Source organism: Phocoena sinus, chromosome 2 (genome assembly GCF_008692025.1).
Source record: "Phocoena sinus isolate mPhoSin1 chromosome 2, mPhoSin1.pri, whole genome shotgun sequence".
Lineage (NCBI taxonomy): Eukaryota > Metazoa > Chordata > Mammalia > Artiodactyla > Phocoenidae > Phocoena > Phocoena sinus.
In genome coordinates this window covers 99,744,523-99,764,600 of record NC_045764.1, presented here as the reverse complement: position 1 = coordinate 99,764,600, position 20,078 = coordinate 99,744,523, and the positions used below count along the sequence as shown (strand labels likewise).

The window sequence follows — 20,078 nt, the reverse complement described above, 5'->3', positions numbered from 1 at the left end:
AATAGATTCAAGACTTAAATGTAAGATCTGAAAGTATAAAATTCCTGTGAGAAAACACGAGAAAAGCTTCATAAACATTGGTCTTGCTAGTTGTTTCCTGGAAATGACACCAAACCACAGGCAACAAAAGCAAAAATAGACGAGTGGAACTATATCAAATTAAGAAGCATCTACACAGCAAAAGAAACAATCAACAGAATGAAAAGGATATATATGGAATGGGAGAAAATATTTGCAAACCGTATGTCTGATAAAGGGTTAATATCTCAAAATATGTAAGGAACTCCTACAACTCAGTTTTTATAAACCTGATTTAAAAATGGGCAAGGAAAAAAAAATGGGCAAGGACATGTATAGACATTTCTCCAAAGAAGACCTCCAAGTGGCCAACAGGTATATGAAAGGATGTTCAACATCACTAACATCAGGGAAATGCAAATCCAAACCACACCTAGCAGGATGGCTGTTATCAAAAACAAAAATGTAATAAGCGTTGGTAAAGATGCTGAGAAATTAGAAAAATAGAACTACCACATTATCCAGCAACCCACTTCTAGGTATTTATCCAAAAGAATTGAAAACAAGATCTCAAAGAGATATTTGCACTCCCCTGTTCACTGCAGCATTGTTCACGGTAGCTAAGAAGTAGAAATAAGCTAAATGTTCATTGATGGCTATATTTATATATATGCCCACACACATACAATATGCACATATATATACACACACACAACGGAATACATATATACACATGTGTATATATGTATATGCGCACATATATATACACACAAACACAATGGAATATTATTTAGCCTTAGGAAGGAGATTCTATCACGTGCTACAACATCTATGAACCTCGAAGATGTTATTCTGAGTGAAATCGGCCAGTCACAAAAGGAAAAATACTGCATGATTCTGTTTACTTGAGGTATCTAAAGCAGTCAAACTTGTAGAAGCAGAAAGCAGTCCAGGGGCTGGGGGGAGAAGGAAATGGAGTATAGCTGTTCAAGGGGTCTAGAGTTTCCATCACGTAGGATGAAAAACTTCTAGACATCTGCTGTACAACAGTGTACCTATAGCTAACAGTGACGTACTGTACCTTTAAAATGTTGTTAATATGGTAGATTTCATGTTTTCCTTCCTCTCTCTCTCTCTCTCTCTCTCTCTCTCTCTCTTTTTAACTGTAGTAAAATAAAAAAACTAAACCTTTCAGTCATGAAAACATAAGAAACGACGAGGGCTTAGGGCATATATCCATTCTGTGTCCATTGTGTTCCTACCATTTTAGCTGGTTTTGAGAAACCTGGTGTCATTCCACAATTGAAGAGAGACTCTTTTTAAAGGTCTAGTTAGAGGTAGACAGAGAATTTGACACAAATAGGGAAGAGAATACAAATGCTCTGACTTGAGCACTGCCTACCCCCTTTTTAGGAAGGAGCACCGCATTTCAGAAAACTCTTAAGGTTTCAGTCCAGCCGAAGGTAACAGACACTTTCTTTCCAGACACTTGCCGTGCCAGGTTATTAAACAGAATTGCAAGGATGGTAACATCCTTTCCACAGGGCAGCCTGGTTGAACAATGAAGTGGGGATGGATTTGCTTGTTTTTATTTTTAAAATTTTTATTTTAAATTGGAGTATAGTTGATTTACAATATTGTGTTAGTATTAGGTGTACAGCAAAGTGATTCAGTTATACATACACATATATCCATTCTTTTTCAGATTCTTTTCCCATATAGGTTATTACGGAATAGTGAGTAGAGTTCCCTGTTCTATACAGTAGGTCCCTCTTGGTTATCTATTTTATATATAGTAGTGTGTATATGTTAATCCCAAGCTCCTAATTTACCCCTCCCCCCAACCTTTCCCCTTTGGTGACCATAAGTTTGTTTCTGAAGTCTGTGAGTCCATGTCTGTTTTGTAAATAAGTTCATTTGTATCATTTTAGATTCTACCTGTAAGCGATATATGTTGTCTTTCTCTGTCTGACTTACTTCACTTAGTATGGTAATCTCTGGGTCCGTCCATGTTGCTGCAAATGGTAGAGTTTCATTCTTTTTTATGGCTGAGTAATATTCCATTGTGTATATGTACCACATCTTCTTCATCCATTCCTCTGTCAGTGGACACTTAGGTTGCTTCCATGTCTTGGCTACTGTGAATAGTGCTGCAATGAACATTGGGGTGTATGTATCTTTTCGAGGTATGGTTTTCTCCAGATATATGCCCAGGAGTGGGGTTGCTGGGCCATATGGTAGTTCTATTTTTAGTTTTTTTTTAAGGAACCTCCATACTGTTCTCTATAGTAGCTGTACCAATTTACATTCCCACCAGCAGTGTAAGAGGGTGCCCTTTTCTTCACACCCTCTCCAGCATTTATTGTTTGTAGACTTTTTGATGATGGCTGCTTGCTTTTATCCAATGACAGACAGAACCTCAATCTCAATTTCAGTCCCTCCCTCTCTCTCTGTTCTCTTGTGGTTACTCTCTTGCTTTCTTTTAATTAGCTATTAGAGAATCTTGAATTTGAACCTTGTTTTTCCCGTAGGTAGAATGTGTTACCCAGGGTTTTCAGAACCCTAACTGGATAGCGTGGTGAATATTGGTTTGAAGACATTTTTGCAACCCAGTTGTCCTCTTGTCATAAATTTGATTCCTGTGCCTGTCTCCTTGACATTGATGTGTATGCCACGACCAAGCTCGTATCTCAGTCACTATCTTGGTCTTTTAGGGATAAATCTAGTCAATTCCCAAAGCTTTTCTGCTTTGCAGTTAGTTCAACTCATGGTTTTATTCGCCTTTTTAGTTCTTCTCAGCAATTTTAAATCATTAAATTCTACAAAATTTATGACGTCAAGGGCATGAGTCCAGAGCAGTGCCAGGCATGTAACAGATGCACAGCAGATATCTGTTAGTGAATGAATGCACGTCTGAATATTTACGTGAAGCTTCGGTAGGTTTTTCTTAATTTTGTATTGGACTTTAAAAATCGTTTCACTTTAAATTTGTGTTCTGTAAGAAAAAGCTAGAAATTGCATCTTTTAAGAAGATATTTGATATACATAATATCTTGTTCCTTTGCTTTCGTGCAAAAAATAAATAAAAATACCAAGTACCTTCTTTATTTCTTTTAAAAACTGCAATTCTGTATCCTCCAAAAATCTATCCTTAAGGCTAATGTTGAAATGATTAAACACATTAGGCTGAAAATCAGATTTTCCTTTTATCTTGATGAAAGCTTAGTGTTTACTGTACTTTCGGCCTAACAGTAAGATAAGAGTAGCCATGCTGAGCAGAGAAAGATAAAGGGCTGGCGCTAATTGATTCAGCATCAATCAGTAGGGAATTAGACAGTTGGACAAATAGACAGTCTTGGTTGGAGCAAGCTCCTGTTATCCCTTATTGTTCAACCAGCAAGCAACTCAGCTAGTTAGTATCAAAATAAATGTAGGTGTTACTGTTTAATCTTCACTATATTTTTGGTAAGTTTGTGTATACATAGGTGGGAGAGGAAGCATAGCTCTTTAGTTTGTATTTTACCCAGAAAAGTGCATTAAAAACATAAGGTTTTGGGCTTCCCTGGTGGCGCAGTGGTTGAGAGTCCGCCTGCCGATGCAGGGGACACGGGTTCATGCCCCGGTCCAGGAAGATCCCACATGCATGGCCGCTGAGCCTGCGTGTCTGGAGCCTGTGCTCCGCGAGGGGAGAGGCCACAACAGTGAGAGGCCTGCGTACCGTTAAAAAAAAAAAAAAAAAACATAAGGTTTGGTGATGTTTTGTGCGTATTTCCTATTGATTTTTGTAGCCCTGCCACAAGAGAGAAAAAAAAGATAATTTTTTTTCCCTTAGTGGCCACTGTGCAGTACGTTCTCTGGGGCTCATCTGGTTTAGAGAGAGACAAAACTGTGACGAGCTCTCCATGGAATATTCATAGGGGTTGAAATTATTGGCAGTGAGGTATTTGGAGTCTCTAAAAGGATTATAAGAGTTTCTGGATACATACATTATTATAAAAGACCACTTCTAAATAATCTCAAATTAAATCTGTATGTACAGAGTATTATTTATATTAATCATAGCGCAAATACAAAGCAACCTAACCCTCCTGACTAGAGCAATTTTATTTAAATAATAAGTCTGTGTCAGGAGCTGTTTTAGGTGCTTTACCTATATTATGCCATTTAATTTCTAGAATAAATGTACAGACTAAGTACAGTCAGCCCTACTTCATGAAAAAGTTGAATTCCTAGAGGTTAAGTCGCTTTTCCGAGGCCATATCACTGGTAAACAGCGGAGTCGAGATCTCAATGATATTTCCCCTAAACCACTCAGCAGACGATCCTGCACTGCAGCCAAGGAGGCTGGAGGCTGTGAACTGACTTACGAAGTCCAGCGTGGAAACAGGCCAAGGATAAGTGGAAAAGTTGGATAAAAACTTGTACATGTGTTGCAATTACAACTTAGTTAAGATGTGTTTGAATAAAAAAGATCAGAGTAAAATAAAGATTTGAGTGCTCGTATTAGATTGGTGGAATTTGGGGTGGTGTTTTTCCTTTATTTTCTAAAATATCTATACTTGTGGATAAGTTATATTCAAATTAAAGTATTAAAATAGAGTGACTGTAGCATCAGTTTAGTTTACCAGACTGTCTAAAACTATGGAGGTTTTTGGTATGCTTCTGAAAGATTGCCTGGTTGTTTGAGCTTGTGTTAATTTTTTAAAATTCCAGATCATCAAGTTATTGGATGGAAAACGATCTCAAACTGTGGGAATCTTGATATCTAGTTTGCATTTAGAAATGAAAGATATCCAGCAGGGTAAGTCTTATTCATCGTTTTTTTCCAACTTTAAAATTTTCCAGCTTTTATTGTGAAAAATGTCAAACATATACAAAATTAGAATGCTGCAGTGAATCCGGTGTACCCTGTACCTAGCTACAAAACCATTAATCCACTCTTATTTCATCTAAAGCACCCTCCTTCCATTAGATTACTATGAAGCAACTCTTAGACATTTTATAATTCATCCTTTAAAATGGTAACACACCACGAAAGGATATGGATACTTTAAACGTAACTCCAATGCCATCAGCATGCATTTAAAAACATTTGCAATAATTTCTCAATGTCATCAAGTATGTAGTTCTAATATCACTGATTGTCTGTAAATTCGTCCATTCATTTACAGTTAGTTTGAATGAGGACCCAAACAGATTTCACGCATTGCCTTAGATGTGTCCATCTCTCAGGGGTTTCTTCTTCTTTTTTTTTTGACTGCGTTGGGTCTTTGTTGCTGCGCACTGACTTTCCTCTAGTTGCGGTGAGTGGGGGCTCCTATTCGTTGAGGTGCGTGAGCTTCTCATTGTGGTGGCTTCTCTTGTTTCGGAGCATGGGCTCTAGGCATGTGGGTTTCAGTAGTTGCAGCACACGGGCTTCAGTAATTGCAGCACATGGGCTCAGTAGTTGCAGCACACAGGTCCTAGAGCTTGCGGGCTTCAGTAGTTATGGTGCATGGGCTCGGTAGTTGCAGCGTGCAGGCTCTAGAGCGCAGGCTCAGTAGTTGTGGCACACGGGCTTAGTTGCTCTGCAGCATGTGGGATTTCCCCAGACTAGTGATCGAACCCGTGTCCCCTGCATTGGCAGGCAGATTCTTAACCACTGCGCCACCAGGGAAGTCCCCTCTCAGGGGTTTCTTTAGATCTAGAGGTTTCTATCCTCTATTTTTGTTTTTTTTTCATAATTATTTTTTTTTTTGAAGAAGCCAGTTTCTTCAAAAAAGAAGAATATCCTGTGGAATTTCCCACATTTTAGATTTTGCTCTTTGCGTCGCCTGGGTTTTTATTACGTTCTTCTGTCCCCTGTGGTTCCTGCAAACTGTTAGTTTGATCTAGAGAGTTAATCTGAGTGGGGGAAGAGTACTTCACAGATGCTATTGTGTACTCTATCAAGAGGTACATAATATCTGGTGTGTCTCTATGATGTTGGTGGGCACTAATGATCTTTGCCTAGATTCATTATTTCATTAGAAGTTTTCCGAATAATGATCTCCTAATTCCCTCATTTCTTCTTCATTAGCAGGAATGCTTCTATGGAGAAACACTCTCCTTCTTCACTCAGTTATGTCACTGTTCCTTAATCCTCTATTCTTTTTCAAATGACGCGATTTCAACTTGGTTTCCTTTGGCTCAGTTTGAAATAAGACACTTAGAGAGGGAATTTTACTTGTATATATTTTTCTTAGGCCCTAGAAAAGTAAACCCAAAAACCTTCTGATGTTTTTGAAATCCGCGTCTTGCATGAAGACAACGCTCCCCCGTTCTCGGTCATCAGTTAAATGTAAATCTTCATTTTGACATGTCACTGATAATATTTTCTGAGTGGTAATACAATCTCTCATAGATGGTTTCAGTAGAATTTAGCTTGGGTGTAACAGGAGACACTCTGAAACCACACTTCCTTTCAGGTTTTAGTTGGTGTTGCCTCAAAGTTATTTTATTCTGAGACGCAGCAAAAGACCCGTAGGTCCCGAACTGAAAGGCACTTAAGAAACTTTCATACATTATTTTTCCTCTGAAAAAAGCTTTGTTAAGGGCTTAAAATTTTGCTTTATTACAAACATTTAAAATTCCACATAAAACTAAACATATCCTGAGTCAGATGACAGTCACAGAGTATTCAAATAAGCTTGTCTGTTTTTAATATTTAAGCTTAATAGTAGAACTGAATACCTAAGTGTGAATATTAAACCTCAGACAATGTTGCACTAGTTGATTTGAGTTTGGGGCAGAGGGTGGCTGGCAAGGTCTACCATCAAAATTAGAAAAGGATTCTTCAGTGGCTTTAGGTATTAGATCTTCTAGAATGGAATTTCTGAAATTCACACAGAAAACTGTGATGCTGACGCAAATGAAAAATGAAAAAATAAAACCAAAAAATATCGGCAGGGAAGTTTATAATCTTTTGTCAAGGAGAGTCACTTTTTTGATGCAGTCATTGAAATAGAAAGGAATTTTTCAGGTATAGTGGCAGAGTCTTGTCCTAAACCACGGTACTGTTTGTAAGCCTGGTAAAAATCAAGTGTGCTTGGTTTCATCACCATGACAGGTAGCACTGTGGATATGAGCTTTCACAATGTCAACAGCACCTTGGACTTTATTCATTTCTTTTTAGTCATGTCCTGTTGTAGTACACATCAGATTGCCATATGGATCAGACTCATTCCAGCCATGTGCTATTCCAGTTACCATCTCAGGACTGTAAACCTTCTTCCCATGGCACTCCAACCTTGTTGGGTTGAATGTTCATGGTGACTTGAATAAGAGATTGGTTCACCGAGACCTTTTCCGATATTCTCCTCTGGACAAGAACATGTTTATATGAAGTAGACGTGACCTTACATTTTTAGCACTGGAAATGTTGATTGTAGCATCACAGACTTCTAGGACTCATGGACACCACTTTAATTCTTTCTCTTGCTTCAGGGCATCTCTGTTATCCACCACAGAGTTGGCTCCTAAGTTAAAAAAAATTATCTCCATTTCATGTCTTCATTTAGTAATGCATTCCAGATGAATATAGCAATATAACTCGAGCTTAATTTCTCTTTAGAATCATTTGACTGACACTGGCATCTGAAGGTCACTTAGGAGCCCGGGCTGTGTCAGGTACATTTCATTCTGAATCCATGTCTGGTCGTGAATGGAATGCACTTGGCCCTGTGTTGTCATCCTGATGAAAGGACTCCCTGTGCTGACCTTGACCTGAACGTTTGTTTTAACGTATGAGGGGTAGCTGTCGTGAGATCTGATTGGGGCAGGCCAGCTGGCGGCCAGTTAAGGTCATACAGCATGTCTACCATGGTGAGGTGACCACGGTTGGGAGACTGTTCTTCAGCCTTCTGGTCATACATTCATCTTTGTCAGTGTGCAGAGGTAACTTGCACTTCAGTGCAAACTTACACGGAGCTGATGTATAAACCGGAAAGCTAGTAGATTCACTCAGAGGAGATCAGAGAATTTTCCATCGTCATGACAAAAATGTTTATCATATCTGTTCATTGTTATGTCCATGTCACTTGTCTCTACTTGGCATTAGATATTTGCTTATGCCCTTTTCCCTTTTGCTGGTCACCTTGAAAATAGTTTTGGGTGTTTCAGCCCACAGTTAACCTCCCACAGATGGATAATCCAGTTTTCACTTGTTCAGCTCTTAAAAAGCAACCTTATTTTCTTCATTTGTAAGGTGGGCACTTCTCTGTTGTCCATTAGACACTGCATATAATGTATATTCAAAGTGGATGATGGCAAATAGTAGAGCCAGTGCTTGTTCCTTTATGACATGTAGCATTTCTTTGCTCAGAATTTCTCTGATAATTAAGCATCATTTACCAAGAACTGGGCTAATGTATCATGTGTAAATGTCATTCAATAAGTGATTTTTGATTTTAATTTGATTTTAAAGAATAGACTAAACCTTAGACTAGATGAAATCAGAATGTCATGAATTCCATTCCAGTGCATTTGGCCAAAACTTCTTCATCCTTCTTTCCCTCCCTCCCTCCCTCCCTGTTCCTTCCTTCCCACCCTCCCTCAGTAAACATGTACCGAATGCCAGTTCTGTTTCAGACACTGTGACTGCCACAACACGTAAGATCCAGACTCTCACATTCTCAAGAGTTCACAGGATGGTGGGAGAGATGTACAAAGTATCACAAGATCGCAGTATAGAGTTTCCTGTGAAATAACAGAGAGCAACATATTGGCTCCTCCTGTAAAACCTAAGATGAGTCTTAGAGGATGAAGTGGCGGTCGTCACATAGAGAAGGAGCTTTTCCAACTGAGGAAAGAAGACATGTGGAAAGAGGCACAGCTAGAGTATATACGTTACATGTGAATGTGGCCTGTTTCAGGGCAAAGTGCTGGAAAGGCAAGTAACATCCAGACCAGGAAGGGCACTGAGTATCATCAGACGAAACTTAAACATTATCCCATCAGTAACAGGGAGACAGAATTTCAGATTTAAAAGGGGCAGTCTGTGATCTGATTTTGAGTGCAGAGATATCTCTGAGGCCATGGGAGACTGGCCCCCAAGCCCTTTCATGCTCTGGCCACAGCCGTACCTCCTCCTTCACTTGGCTGTGTTCCCTTCCTCTCTCCCTGCACTCTAGCCACAGTGGTACTCTGGTTCCTTAAACAGGCCAAGTGCTTTCCTTCCTCTGTGTCTTTGAAAGCACAGCATGCTTTTCCACCCCGCTCTTTATAGCTTGCTCCTTTTCTTTGCTGGGGTTCAGCCACGCACCTCAAAGAGGCCCTCCCAGATCCTCTTCCCTAAGTTACGTCACCCTAAGTTAATTCTCTTATTTTCTGCACAGCAGCTAATATTTTATTTGTTCCTCTACTTCTCACTTACATCCACCACCAGAATATAAGCTCCAGGATGGAGGTTGCTCACTGATGTGTCCCTAGCACCTTGTTGTGCCGGGCACCTAGGTGAGGATCGTCCAGGGTCTCTTGAATGAATAAACAGAAATAGTCCTGAAGGTGGCTAGATCTGTTAGAAAGGGGCGGTGATTGTTGACATAATAAATGACGAAGGCCAGAACTAAGCTTATGTCTGTGAAAACGTAGAGGAGACCGTATACCAGGGATGTTTGGAGAGAGGATTGCTACGGTTAGTTCCCTCAGATTCACACAGTGATGGAGAAGTCTTACATGTACCTTGGATCGCTGGTTTCGACAAGAATGTGAATAATGGTGCCAAAAACATAAAATGGAAATACAGGGGAGAAAGCAAAGAGGGTAGAAGCAAAAAGGTCGATTCTGTTTTGGCTGATTGAGTCTGAGATGACTGGCGACGTTTCAGCAAAAGTTTTCAATGAGCATCTGAAAATTCTAGCCTGACGCTAAGTAGATAGGGCTGAGTTAGAGACAGAACACCCCCCCCCCCCACAAAGGTAGCCACCCTCATCTGTTTCTCTCTACCCAGATGTTGTGGAACATCTTGTGGGAGAAAGCCAAATCCCTGTACTGACTGAAGTTGAAAAGCACTGCGTGACTAAAGGCAAGACCTTTGTTGTGGAGGAAGAACAGTTTCAGGACACTGGTCATGATACCACTGCACTTGTATTTGGTGCAGGAGAGATTCCAAATAAGTGATTTACTTCTTGCTGGTTTTCCATCTGCTAAACTGGATGACTTATATTTAAAAGCATCTGGCATCCTTGGACACAGTGACTGCCTACATGATTGCAAATTAGTGTTTTCATTCCACGTTAGTGATTGCCTCTTATTCTTTTCCCAGGGGAGATGGAAAATTGCTGTTGACTATTCTTGATATAAACCTCCGTATGCACTGCAACAGACTAAGTGCCAGAAGCCTCCTGGCATCTATTTGGAATTTCCCGTACACTCAGAATTCATATTTATAATATTTAATCTAACATGAAAATAAAACATTTTTCACTTTAGTTCCTACTAGTCCAGAATCTCAGTTTGGGGGGTTCAGCTGCATCAAAGACTATCTTTCTGTTTAGAAATCTCAAATCAAAATGTAAGAGGATTTCAGTTAGTTGTATGCCCAGAGTCTAAAACCCAGATCTGAGAATGCCCACTGGACTTTGCTCCCTTTTGCCTAATTTCTGGAAATCTCTGTCAAGGTTTATGCCAGTTGTCTAAAACATAATGAATTTCACCAGGCATCTGAAGTTCACCATGAATTGCCTAGGACTTTCCTGAGGAATATTCTAATTCTAGCCTGGAAGACCTATACTCAAAGACCGAAATTTTTATCGTGCATCCCTGCCAGTAAAAAGTTTTAGAGCATGCTTCTCAAGATATGTTTTTAAGAAATTGTACATCATGTAAATGTGTGACAGAACTAATATTCACATTATAAAATATATGCAAAGGTATAAATTAAAATGAGATTAATATTTCTAAATATCTTACTGATTTTGATGGCTTTAAGCTCTCAACAGCTAATATCTCAAGGCTCAGTATATAAATAGGGTGAGGCTTATTATTAAAAATTGTGGACTTAAACCCACATTTCAAACAGTCTGTGGATAAATTCTATTATAATTTATGGAGGTCAACATCTTGGCAAATCCGATTCAACTGTCCTTGCTTCTAATTCATTCCACCACTGATGAAGAACTCGTACTAGCAATCAGAGCCTCTGCTCTGCCATTTTTCTTACCGTTGATGAATTATCTTCAGTCCGGGGTTTCTCCGCAGGAATCTTTTGAAGCCAACTTGTTTATTTTGTCAAGTTTAGTTAAAGCCAGGTTTTAGAATCAGAAAACGTTATTTAATTGCCCTCTCACCATCGCCACCAAATGCCGGTATGTTGAAAGTAAGAGAACAAGTTGAGGAAGGCATGTGTGAAGGCGTTTACCCACCAAAGGTGACAGGTGGTCACGACCTACTGTCATACCAAAGGAAGGCGCCAGGGTCAAGCGACTTATTAAGCACCGGTGGTATAAACAGTAGTTCTAACGCTACTGTATTTCCTTTCCCAGCTTTCTCTTTCTCCCACCAAGTCTAAAACACCTGAGCAGCAGGGTTCCCACCCACCTCTCTCTGAACCCCTGTGCATTCCTTCACTCTCAGAGCTGAATCCAGAAAGCAGAGGGTGGCATTTCTTTGTACTTTACCTTGAGGCAACTGGCTGAGACCATCCAATCTGCCTGGAATGTAATTTTGGCTTAAAAGAACCAGAACTAATGGAAGAACAGAAGCAGCTTAACCCAAACTGTTTCTCATTCCACTGCCCTACAGAGGATAGAGGGGACGAAGGAGGGGAAGTTCTGTGAATTCTTCGCCTGTGCCCTTCTTTGAGGTTTGAACCATGGACAATTTTAATTGCACCTATAAAATGGCACCTTGCGGCAGAGTACATGCCTGGACTTAGGAAAGAATTGGGATTTTTGCTTCATAAGATTGAGTGATTTGGAGCTTTGGGAACAGATTGGATGTGTCCCTTTTGGGATTGTCATTTCTTTCACCTGCCAGCCAGCTCCTGTTTACTGTGTCATTTACACTTGCCTCCTGTTTCCATCCAAGCTTGAGTAAAGGTCTGTACCAACTAACACGACACACTAGCAAGCATCTGGCAATGTAGATAAGATCGTAAAACATATTCCCTCTCTAGTTGCTATTCTTTATGTGTCTGGAGGCAGCTTTTGTTTGTGTTTCTTCATTCTCTGTGCCTTTGCTTCCCTTTTTAGTTGGTTCTGCCGTGCAGTATAAAATTGCAATTATTAATATCTTTTCAAGAAAATTGGACTTTATATTACTGTAGATTTTCTTCTAAGATAATGCCTTTTCAAGTTCCGGGTTTCTTTATCCTTTTTTTAGAAATTCTTTTTTTGGCCATGGGAACCACAGTATTGATTATTATCAATAACTGTGAATAGTTAACAAAGATTGAAGTATATATTAAGATAGCATACTAGAATTGAATTAAGTATTAGCAATAATTAAATAATGGTGACCTTACGGATTGTACACAAACGACATTTTCGTGGCATGGGCTGTCTGTGGTTCCCACTGGGAGACTGCTGATTGATGTAAAAAGCGTGTGACACCATTCAGAGGCAAAGGTTTCTGTATGGACTGTTGTGGGTAGTTGGTTCACTGATTTTTTTTTAAGGTGGTGAGAATTTTAGGTGGAGCGAGTATTTCTAGTCTAACACTTATAAAGGCTAAAAGAAGTACAGTCATAGTCGCGTCATTGGTTATGGAACTGAGCTTGGGAAATCATGCTTTGTAACTTCCTGCCTTAGTTTCATTACCTATAAAACTTGGGACAGCAGTAGCAGTCACCTCATATGATTAAATGTAAAACAGAGCAATGCCTGGCTCACAGGAAGCTCCCGATAAAGGCTAGCTACTGAGTGATTAAGTATTCATCTCCAGTATGGGCTGCCTACTTTCCCACCCTCTGGTGGAGCGCACAGAAGATGCCTTTAAGCTGCTTGATAATTGCTGCCCTCAGCATTTCATCTGGATACGTGCATGGAACGAGGCTTGGCCCGTACCTGTGTCTGCACAGGTGTGCCTGGTGCCAATCGGAGGAGGAACATGGTGGTCAGTAGGGAAAGAGTGAGGTGTATTGAGGAAGGGCTATAGGAGAGCTATGACCATCGTGAAGAGACTTGGGTACAGAGCATTCAGGAGGGCAGGTTCTGTGCAGCTCTTGTCCTGGCCTCTGTGTGGTTCTTCCACCCTCCACACTCCTCCTTGCCCAGCCCCCTTCTTTTCACCTCTTGCCCAGTTTCATCACAAGCTTGGTCTTCATTCTCAGTGATGGCCTCGTTGTTGGGAGGTGAGGCTGTGGGGAGATATTCCTGCTCTGCCTTCCCTCAGCTTTCACATTGTACCACAGCCTCCTTCCTTCCATGACCCCACATCCTTGCCTTTCTCTTGAGAGAGGTCAGAGGAGTTGGTTTGTGGCAGTTTTGAGGGGTAGATTACCTGAGAGTTCAAAAAACCCAAGGCCTGGGACTTCCATGGTGGTCCAGTGGTTAAGACTCTGTGCTCCCGATACAGGGGGCACGGGTTGATCCTACCCCTGGTCGGGGAACTAAGATCCCGCGTGCCGCGTGGTGCGGCCAAAAAAAAAAAAGAAATAAAATAAAAAACCCAAGGCCTTCCATATTACTTTCCCCATTCCATTCTCTTTTCCTTACAAATTATTTATCAAGCCTTAAAAATATCAGTCATTTGGTCGAAACAGGTGAGTTTTATGTTGGCTACTCGGGAGCTAGCAAAATAATTTCTTTTTCTCTTTTTTTCATAAACTTATTTATGTATTTATTTTTGGCTGCATTGGGTCCTCGTTGTTGCGTGTGGGCTTTCTCTGGTTGCAGTGAGCGGGGGCTACTCTTCGTTGCGGTGCGGTGGCTTCTTTTGTTGGAGAGCACGAGCTGTGTAGGCACGTGGGCTTCAGTAGTTGTGGCACGCGGGCTCAGTAGTTGTGGCTCGCGGGCTCTAGAGCACAGGCTCAGTAGTTGTGGCACACGGGCTTAGTTGCTCCTCGGCATGTGGGATCTTCCCGGACCAGAGCTCGAACCCATGTCCCCTGCATTAGCAGGCGGATTCCTAACCACTGCACCACCAGGGAAGCCCTAACAAAATAATTTCTATTGATAATCCAATAATCATCTTTGCTTTCTTGGGCTGAGAATAAATCTAGTCCATTTGCAAAGGATTTTTATACACCCACTTGTGAAGAGGTGTCATGTCAACTACTGAAGGACACAGAGAGAAGCAAACAATGGGCTAATAGAGGCTCTTTTTAAAACCAACATCAGCCGAAGCCTGGTAAAGCAGCCATCTTTCGGTGACATCTTCCACACCTTGGATGACCAGGTTTACTTTGGCTAATCTAAAAGACTAAGGAGTGTGTCCTTCCTACTTCAGTCCGCCATGGGTTTCTTGCCCAGAGATGCTACTCTGTCAACAAGAACAGCCCCCTTAAGTAAGTACTTGTTTTGTGCTAATTAGAAGTCCTTCAAAACAGCGAATGCTGGCTGTCCTGTGTTTATTTGGACAAGGTGCACTTGGGGATAGAAAAGCGTTCAGGGTTAAAAATGCCTGGAGGGCAGCAAGAATTCTTGCCAGTTCCCTCTCCTTACCCTGGTCTTGTGAAAAGCTGTCTCCAAACCAGGGAGGGAATTTACCTATTGTGTAAGACCCTGACCCCGTGCCTGTGCCTTAAGCAGGCACATAGTTTTTATGTGCGCCTGTTAGTTTGAATTTGTGATACTGATCTGCTTTTTGTCCCTGCTGACGGTTATTATATCTTAATGGGCGAAACCCTACTTTAATGATCCTTGTGTATCTAATTCTCGGAGTACAGAGCAGGCACCAGAGGACCACATAAAAACGTTTGCCTCAATTTCCCTGCAAAAAAGGAGCCCAGAAACCAGACTTGACCAAGTAACAGATTTTTAAAGGTAAAGGAACCCAATAAAATTACCAGCTTTTCACAGCGTGTGTCTACTTCCTTTAGACATATTGTGAAGTGTAGGTGAAATATTCTAACTGAACTGACAGTGGGAGTGGGGATAACTAAGGAGAGGGGGAGATAAAAGTAAAAACCACCAGCCATGATTGATACCACAGAAGCAATGAATCATTGGGGGTCTCCCCTTTGTGGATTTGGCACTTCACCTTTCTGACACCACCTGCAGGAGTGTCGGTGTAATGAGCCCCATAGAGATGGAAGCGACAGCTAGAAGTACTTGGAATTATTGTATCACGGCTTTGAGGCGCACTGGAGAATTGTGTAGGCTGGTATTTGCTTATTCAACTTTCACAGTAAAGAGGGTGTTTGTCTGTGAGTGTGTATGAGAGAAAGAGAGAGAGTGTGTGTGTACAAGTGCAAAGTGGAGGGGGCTACCTGATCCTAGGTAACTCCAAAAATATTTTAATAAAGGACTGATTTCTTTCTACAATGTAATCTTCAATTAACTAAGTGGGTTCATGGGTTGCTTCTGAGTTTGATGGTGAGCGCCTTCAAGAATCATTTCTCTAGGGACTTCCCTGGTGGTGCAGTGATTAAGAATCCGCCTGCCAATGCAGGGGCCACGGGTTCGATCCCTGGTCCGAGAAGATCCCATGTGCTGCAGAGCAACTAAGCCCATGCGCTGCAACTACTGAAGCCTAGAGCCTGTGCTCTGCAACAAGAGAAGCCACCGCAATGAAGAGTAGCCCCCACTCGCCACAACTAGAGAAAGCCCGCGCACAGCAATGAAGACCCAATGCAGCCAAAAATAAAAAAAAATTAAAAAAAAAGAATCAATTCTCTAATACACTGTCCCATATTTGGGGATTGGCATGCTCAGGTATGGATTCTGGCCCTATGTACGAACTTAAACTATTCATGGTGAATAGGAGGCAGGATTATGTACATGCAAGACAGCTCTCCTATGAGTCACAGGACTTAGGCTCTTTTTAAGTTTCAACCCTTTGACCAATAACCTAACCTTCCCTGGCCACCCTATAAGATAGAAGTAATAGAAATCATTTAATTTCCTTAAGCTCTTGGCCTCAACCAGATAATCTTTTCATAGTGCTGCTTCCACCACTGAGTTTTATTTTACTTTTAAGAGCCTCGTGGAAGAGGAGAAATCTCAGTGGAATACTTGGCGTTGGCCCTAAATTAATCTCTCAATCTACTTCCTCTCCCCCATTCCTCCCCCAAAGATGAGATTGGACGTGTAGCTCGGGGCTAGGAACGGAATGGGCTTAAAAATCAGGCCAAGGCCTTAGGACTTCACCCAATATTTAAAGGAAAGACATCTGAGGTATTTTAAACATCAAGTAAAATTTTGAGACCTTTGTTTAAAAAAAAAAATAACTTGGGTGGTACGATGAAGCGTGGATTGGTGGGAAAGATGGAAATGAGAGGTAAAAATAGGTTAGCTTTCTAAATGGACCTGAAGGTTAGCTTTTTATATTTCCCTTAAGACATTCGAGACATTATTTTTTGTAATTAGAGTTTTTGTGCATGTAAGTTTTCTATTAATGCTTCCTGAAGTTGGGTGTCGAGCAGGGTTTTGAAGGACCAAAAGGGTTTAAGTTGCAACTGCTCCTATCTGAAACACTCCAGAATTCTAGAAAGTTTCATTTATAACACAAACTACTCAGTAATGGCAGTCTTCTTTCTCTGATGCTTTCCAGATGTTAAAGGAGATAAGGCATTAGCAAGCATTAAGACACATCCACAGTGTGTGTATTTAACATCACCATAGTCAGTTTGTAGGTACCATTCTGATTTCACACCATGCTTTATATGCTGGGCCAAGCATACATCTTAACCTCATTTAATGTGTTCAGTTAAGTGAAATTAGACCCATTCTATGGATATGCTGAGGTTCATAGAGCTGAACCTGCCAGGATCACGTAGTAAGTTTTGCTCCCTCCGCAGCTGTCATCTTGGTCTTTTTCTGAACCTTGAGCTTGTTCCTTCATCAGGATTAGAAATATTCTTCTGCAGTTACCTCTCCCTGGAAGGCTTTTCTCCCAGACACTCACAGAACTGACCTGCTCAGCTCTTAGCTTAAATGTCACCTCTTCAAAGAAGCCTTCATCCACTAACCTCTGTCATGTTGCTCATTTCTCTGCTTTCTTCATATCATTATCTGTAACTGTTTATTTGTTTATTTTCTGTCCCCTAAGGCGGAGTATAAATCTCGTGAGATCAAGTGCTTTGAACAGCTCAGACACACATTTGATTTGTGTAATCACAGCATTTTAGAACCGTTTCTAGAACTTGGTGCACGTTCAACAAGCATTTATTCAAGGGATGGGTGAATGAACGAATGAGTTTCGCCAGAGCCCGTGCTTATTCTCCAGTCCCATCCTCCCTACATGTTTTCCTCTGCTTCCTGGCATACTGCAGGGGAATTGGCTGAGGGTATAACCCATCAAACTGTGTATCTGGGACCCAGAGTGATTAACTTCTGAAACTCAAATATTTACTCACTAGGAAAGGAAGCCAACAGATCATTCCCTTTCCCATTAGGTAAGATTATTTGATCATATGTAAGCTTGCAGTTCATGTGCGGTACCTTGTTTAGGAGTGAACGTTTCTGATAAATTATTTTTAGAATTTTACCTTTTCTTATCGTATTCCTGTTGGCTGATTTTTATAGGAGACTATTAGAATTTACATAAACTAGACATTGTTCCTGGCCAGTTTTTTGTTTTTTAAAGCATCAGACATTGAAAAATGCCTGGTCCATTGAAAAATGCCTGGTTTCAGACTGGACTTTTCAGAAGGGTAATTTTCCTTTGTCTTGGTGGAATCTGAGACGACTGACTTTGTCACTAGCATATTAACCTCCTCTTTTCTCACTACCCCACGTAGCTGAGGAATAGCTTGATGATTAATTCCTCTAAGTTAGAGAAGGTGGCCTATGAAGGAATTTTAAGTACATTTCTCGGTGTTCTGTGAAGTTACATGATCTTAGCTCCGTTGATTAAGTTTATTAAAATTGTATAAAGGCGTTCATGTGATTCTAAACCACAGAAGAAGCAAAACAATTTGAAAGCAACCTGCCCTTTACCTTGATCCCTACCTTCTCCAAAAACCGTGGTGTAGTGCCAACGAACAGAACGGTGGTTGATGAGCAGAATTTTAAGGCATTCTAAATATTACTGGTTGGTTTAATAAAATTAATTAGCCTGCCATGGAGAAAATTTACTAGCGTGCTGGTTAATTTCACAATGTAAAGTCAGAGAAGGGAGGTGGGGTTGAATAATTATTTAAAGATGTGGAGCTGCCTATTTCAAGCACTTTGATTGCCAAATCCATTAAGGCTTTAAAATCTCAATGTTTGTATGCTGGTATATATGGGAAGGAATCTCTCTAGATGAAATCACAGGCATATTAGTTAACAGCTAAATAACTTATTTAACATACAGAACAACAAGTAGGATCCAAATAAAACCATGGGAATGAGAACTTGCCTTAAGACTGGCTCATGGGAGGTTTCCATAATCTTAATTTGCCATTGATGCAATTATTGCTTTTTCTTGTCTCTTTAATCCAAACAAGATGTTTGCAGCGGCCATGGAAAGGTGCCTGAAATCACATGCCTGAATTCATTTAATTTGCCAACATTGTCTTTCTCTCTCTCTCTCTCTCTCTCTCTCTCTCTCTCTCTCTCTCTCTCTCTTCCTGGTAACGGGCAAGAGTCAGTTCTGGTGCATCAGGTACTAAATCTCTTCAATTACCAGCCGGGAAGAAAGATTTAACCTTGTGTCTCAAACCTACAAACTGATTTAGTTTTAAAGCACAAACACTTCTCCTGTGGAGCCTAAATTAAACTGCAGAAAGGATGCAGAGCTTGAGGAATTAAACCAGGCAGGGCCAAGGCTCAGGCCAGTGATCGGAACCATTTCGGTTTCTTTCACAGGGGCCCCTGGTGCAAAAGGAAAGGGAGCGGGAACGAGCTGAAAGACAACCTGTGTGAGAGGGGGCGATGTTATATTGCTTGGAAGCTAGACGTGGAGTAAATGTGAGTGCAGGGGAGTCCAATCTAACCTCTTATCCTTTTTCTCTTTGGGGGCTCGGCAGCCATTTTTAACGTGGATGATTCCGTGGTTGATCTGGAAACCCTGGCGGCCCTATATGAAAACGTGAGTATCAAACACCTACAGAGCCAGAGTTTCCGGATTTTTGTATCTTAACTAACTTAAAAAAAAGGTAATGTCTAGAAAATGGTTATATGTGACTCCTTCCACCTGAAAAGTCACTGAGCCATTCATGTTCCTTGGCAGTGGGAATTGTGGCATTGCATGGAAGAGGTTAAGGCACAGAAATGCAAGCTCAAATGAGACTGAGCATGAAGAAAGCACTAGATTCCTGACCGCCCACGGTGGTATCTGGGTTAGTAGATTTCTTTCGCAAGGGAAGGCAGTTCAATGTGGAGGCCACCTGTGTGCCGTGGAACGCAGCCCAGCCCCGTGGCTTGCAATCAGAGTGCATGAAGCTAAGTTACCAGCTTAACACTGTCATCCTTAACCAGTGTCATCCTCTGAGGAATGGGGATGCTGTTACCAGCTTGGATGATTACTTTTAGCCCAAGTGAACTGACGGCATTGATCGTGGGAAATAGTATAGGGTGGTGGGTGTGTGTGTTGGATTTTAGAGTGAGATACTCTCAGGTTTGAGGTCGAGCTCTACCATTTACTGCTGAGTGGCCTCAGACCAGTTAAATTCCTTAAACCTGTTTATCAGTACAATGGGGATTATAATGGGCTCGACATGAGTTTTGTGAGTATTAAAAGAGAATTCAGTATATGCAGCAGTAGCCGTGTATTTTGGAAATAAACAGCGCTGTACACATATATAGTCTTCAAATGTGGATTATATGTGGAGATAACCAGCATAATTGTCAGGCTTTCTTGGGAAGATGACACAGGAGAGTCACAATTCCCATAATTGTTAACTGTTCTGGTTCGCTGACTCTGTTAGGATTTGAAAACATAGACTGAAACAGATTCTCTTTACTGAAGTAATGCTGTTTCTCAGGAAGCTACCCAGAGCTCTATAGCATGCTGTG

General features: G+C 41.0%; 1 protein-coding gene across 2 annotated transcripts in view; it reads left to right on the top strand.

Annotated features, from left to right (window-relative positions):
* The window catches only part of FMN1 (formin 1), a 406,404-nt gene that overhangs the window by 221,814 nt on the left and 164,512 nt on the right, over nt 1-20,078 (top strand). For both annotated transcript variants that reach the window (XM_032623988.1, XM_032623989.1), the window contains 2 exons: nt 4,732-4,819; nt 19,091-19,152. In XM_032623988.1, the coding sequence (XP_032479879.1) occupies nt 4,732-4,819; nt 19,091-19,152 (150 nt within the window). The remainder of the gene's footprint in view (nt 1-4,731; nt 4,820-19,090; nt 19,153-20,078) is intronic.